The following is a 4414-nucleotide window of genomic DNA, read 5'->3' as shown; positions in this document are numbered from 1 at the left end:
GGGCACCGGGTCCTGAAGTCACGTCGTCACCCGGCGAGCACCGATGCCCAACACTCCAGCTCTCTGGAATGCAGCTTTGTTTTCTCAACCCAGTACCTCAGTGCTTCACTTTTCTAGAAATGCTATCTGAGTTCAGAAAGAAGCCCCTTTTCAGTGATGTAAAGAAGCCACCAAAAATGCCACCGAAGACATCTCCTTACAAGTACAATTTCTCTCCTTGGCAACAAAAACGAGGATAGTCTTTGGTCAGTACATGGAAACCACCCAGGACCCACCGGAACGTTCCTCGGTGTGGGGAATGTGCATCAGATGACACACAGGAGCCAGCTTCTCTTGCAAATCGTTAAGTGTTGAGACTGAGTCTTGACTCGGCCAGAAATTCCCAGCCAACTTGAGAAACCCCAGGGGCTGCAATGTGGGCTTACCCGAGTAAGGGTCCTTTTAAAGGTTGCTCGTTTTGTTTTTACCAAGAAGCCATCAGCTCTATGGTTATGAGATCTCTACAGATGCACACACGTTTGTCCTGCGGGTGGGGTCCTTGGGGAGGGCGCGCACGGGAACCCCTCCTAAGTAATCCCTTTACCCGGCGATCAGGGACGCAGGGTCAGCCCAGGCTGCAAAGGCAGATTACAGTATCCTTACGTTTCCCTGGAGAGCACACGCGGACACGCTCCTGGCTGTCACTGTCAGGGTCAGCTTTGGGGAGCGTGGAGACCGCCGACCTCCCCAGCTACGCCACTGAGACAACACGGGGCTGCCGCCTCCGAGCTTTTCTGATCAGAGAGAAAGAGACTCAACACAGCCCTGTAAACCTCTCCTAATTCAGTACAAACGTTCCATTGCATTAAACAGACCACTGCTTCCGGCTTCAGGCCGGGGGGGTGGGGGGGCGTCTGTCCTCTGCTGCTCCTTTGTGGGTCCCTTTCTCGGTTGGTCTGGGGATGGGCTCCTGGAAGCCCCTGGCTCTTCTGTGATCTGTAGGAACCCCAAACAATCAGGGAATTTGGTTAACGTGGGTTTGGATGTGCAGGGACACAGGAGCCCCAGAGGAACAGGGACACGGCTCCCAGAGATCACCAGATCGCCCGATCTCCCAGGATCCTTCAGACCCACACATCTGAGACCCACCTGGAATCGGCCCTCTCTGGGAAGTCAGGCATTCAAAGCCTGCTGAACACAAGACTTCACGTCGGTCTGAGGAGCCCGGGACTGCCGTGTCCACCGAGTGTCCAGCCACATCCTTACACCTGGTGGTTCAGTCAGGACACACTTGCACTTACGGATATTTAACTGTGTCACACACTGCCGCTCACCGACACACCCAAGTGCCGCGTACCAACGGCAGACATAAGAGACACAAGTGCTCCGTGACACAGAAATGACGAGCACACAGGCATCCACTCCGCTCACAGCGTAGAGTGAAGTTACCAAACATCGTCACGACGTTCTGAGAAACACCCTGCACGTTGTGGGGCCCGCGACCTTCCCTGTCCAGGCCCCGCAGGGAGCAGCCGGGGGGCTCAGGGGAAGGCGGCAGATACTGTCGCAGCGTGGTGCGTTCAGAAGACGAGCCAAGACAGACAGAGCGCACGGTCTGCCGTGACACACGCTGGCGGGTCCTTGGGTCCCCCTCCTCACGTGACGTCCACGCCGGGCAAGCCACTGGCGAGTGGACTTCCCGAGTCCCCTCTCTGGAACTCCCAGGGGCGAGGCGTGCAACAGGTACGGCCGTGGCCACAGAGCGGGGCTCCCCTCCCCCGCTCCCGGAGGCAGGCGCTCTCACTTGCAGAGAATCCCGTTCTGCAGGGTTTTGTTTCCGTCGGTGATGCAGGGTGAGGCGACTCTCTGGGGAGGGTCTTCCTTGCTCTTCGGCGAGGGGCTGCTGTTGTTGCTGCCGCTGGACTTGCTTCTGCTGGGATCGAGGGCAGGCTGGGTGGGCGAGGAGCGGGCGCCACGGCCCCGGACCAGGCAGGTGCAGACCAGCCGGAAGAAAGCCCGCCGCATCTCCTTGCTGGCCAGCGTGTAGATGACGGGGTTCATGGCGGAGTTGAGCACGGCCAGCATGATGAACCACTGGGCCTTGAACAGGACGGCGCACTCCTTCACCCTGCAGGCCACGTCGACGAGGAAGAGGATGAAGAGTGGGGACCAGCAGGCGATGAACACGCTCACCACGATGACCACGGTCCGCAGCAGGGCCATGGAGCGCTCCGAGTTGTGGGGGCTGGCCACCCTGCGGCTGCTGGACTTCACCAGGAAGTAGATGCGGGCGTACAGGATGACGATGGTCACCAGGATGGCCGTGAAGATGCTGATACAGAACGCGATGTACTTCTTGGAGTAGAGGGGCAGGATGGTGGAACAGTCGGGGAGGTCGTGCACACAGTTCCAGCCCAGGATGGGCAAGGCGCCCAGCGAGAGCGCGATGAGCCAGCACATCCCGATCAGAAGAAACACGCGGTGCTTCTTGTTGGCGTCGTACGGCCGCATCTTGATCATCGTCAGGTGCCGCTCGATGGCGATGGCCAGCAAGCTGCAGGTGGACGCCCCGAGGGCCACAAACATGCTTCCTTCCCGCAGGAACCAGACCGTCGGGGACAGGCTCAGCGTCCGCTTGCCCGACATCAGGATGTTGACCTTGTAGGCGATGCCGGCCAGCAGGTCACAGAGGGCCAGGTTGCCGATGAAGAAGTACATGCGGTTGTGGAACTTATTGTTTCTCCAGATGGCGATCAAAACCATGAGGTTCTCCAGCACGATGAAGCTGCAAATGACCAGGAACAGCACGGTGGTCAGCGTGCTGCCCTCGGGGGCCTCCTTCAGCCTGCCCTCCAGCTTGCCCACGTAGTTGTAGTGCTGGTGCAGGGTCTCGTTCCCGGGGGAGGGCCTGGGGCGCGGCGCGAGGACCGCGGCCGCCATCGCCGCCGGGACTCACCGAGGCTCAGCTCCGGGAGCCACCAGAGGGCGCCCTGGGCACATCCATTTCCAGAGAAAAAGCCCCGGCTCAGGCTTCGGAGGTGGCCCCGGGCGGGACCCCGGCCAGGGCATGGAGAGCAGGCGCCTGCAGAGACAAAAGAGGGGTGCCCAGCGATTAAGGGGGAGCAGCGGCAGCGGCAAGGTCGGAGGAAGGCACCAAAAACGCGGGAGCGTGGGACTGGCCGGGGCTCCCCGGAGGCAGAGGCGGCCACGGGCAGCGACTTGCCGTCTGCAGCCGCCTGGAGGGAGACTCGGTGCCTGAGCGCCCGTCGTCCACTCTTGTAACATGACACAGACCCAAATAAACGTCCATCGGGGACTCTCCGGGCATGTGGGATGCTGGCCACCCAGCCTCATCCACAGGCGGGAGCTGCTAAACCATGATTCCCAGTTACCGGGAGAGAAACGGGGTCATCTCAGGACAACAACAACACAGGATGGAGCCCAGAAGCACGCCCGCCCAGCTCCTGAGGCCTCCCTGGTGAGCCCGGAGCCACGTGGGGCGACGGCGTCCCGGGTACCAGGGCTGGGGACAGAGTCTGGTCCAGACGGCCCGCAGGCGAGGCCTGAGACAGGGCCACGAGGCCACCAGAGGCCTTCCCTGGGGGCGGCAGGGCGTGGTGGGGGGGGGGCAGACGGGACGTAGGCCTATACGTCCACCCAGGGTGAAGGAAGGGAAGGTAGGGACCAGAGCTTGGGCTTTGAACTTGGCTGAAAATCCAGAGCTCAGATGAGACTGTCTGAACCCCCCAAACTGAAGGCGTGTACATGAGCCGGAAGCCACGCCCCCCCCCCCGGGGGCACTAGACAACCGGTGAAGGTGAGAAGCCAAGCTCCAGGCTCTCCAGGGCCCCGGATTTTAATCGTCCCCCAACCTGACACTTCCCACCCTCACCTGGGGCCACACTCAGCACCTCCGGGGACGTCACCGTCACAGCTAGACGCGGCTTTCAGGGGGCCCACGGGTTTTAAAACGACAATTATTCGTGCAAGTATCTACTTAAGATCCAATGAGGTGAGCTTAAGACAGCCCACCGACTCCCCGGCCGCGACTTCTTTGACTTTTGGAACATTCAGGTCAGAGCCCTAAGTCAGAGTCCGGCCACTGAGCTCCACTGCCAGGTACCAACACGGCCCGAGAGGGGCTGGTCCTGGAAGGACCCAGGGCTGCAGTGCTGGCGGCCGCTCTCGGAGGAGAAAGAGAGGAAACCGCGGGTCCCCTCAGGGCACCCTCCAGGTCACTGCTCCCTGGCCCCCGGCGCTGCTCAGGGCCCGGGGTGCCGTCAGCCTGCCCTCTGTCAGCGGGGGGTCGGGTTCTCTGAGACAGAAAGAGGCAGTGCCATTTCTTCTTTGCAGACTTCCCCAGCACGCAGAAGCGTCGATGCCCTGCTGCTTCCAGAAGCCCCGGGGGCCCGGCCTCCGGGAGGCACGGGCGTGT

General features: G+C 61.3%; 1 protein-coding gene across 1 annotated transcript; it reads right to left on the bottom strand.

The window, feature by feature from the left end:
• Window positions 1-1779: 1779 nt before the first annotated feature.
• On the bottom strand, window positions 1780-2919 carry S1PR3 (sphingosine-1-phosphate receptor 3). The gene has a single exon (XM_047097273.1). The coding sequence runs from the start codon at window positions 2917-2919 to the stop codon at window positions 1780-1782; it is 1140 nt and encodes a 379-aa protein (XP_046953229.1).
• Window positions 2920-4414: the final 1495 nt, after the last annotated feature.

Source organism: Lynx rufus, unplaced genomic scaffold (assembly GCF_022079265.1).
Source record: "Lynx rufus isolate CCGP_SWC_20201006 ecotype Redwood Valley unplaced genomic scaffold, mLynRuf1.p SCAF_10, whole genome shotgun sequence".
Taxonomy (NCBI): domain Eukaryota; kingdom Metazoa; phylum Chordata; class Mammalia; order Carnivora; family Felidae; genus Lynx; species Lynx rufus.
The sequence above is the reverse complement of the archived record's forward strand: the minus strand, read 5'-3'. Positions and strand labels throughout refer to the sequence as shown.

Coding starts and splice junctions, on each gene's coding strand:
- S1PR3 (XM_047097273.1), bottom strand. CDS start 2,919: ATGGCGGCCGCGGTCCTCGCGCCGCGCCCCAGGCCCTCCCCCGGGAAC.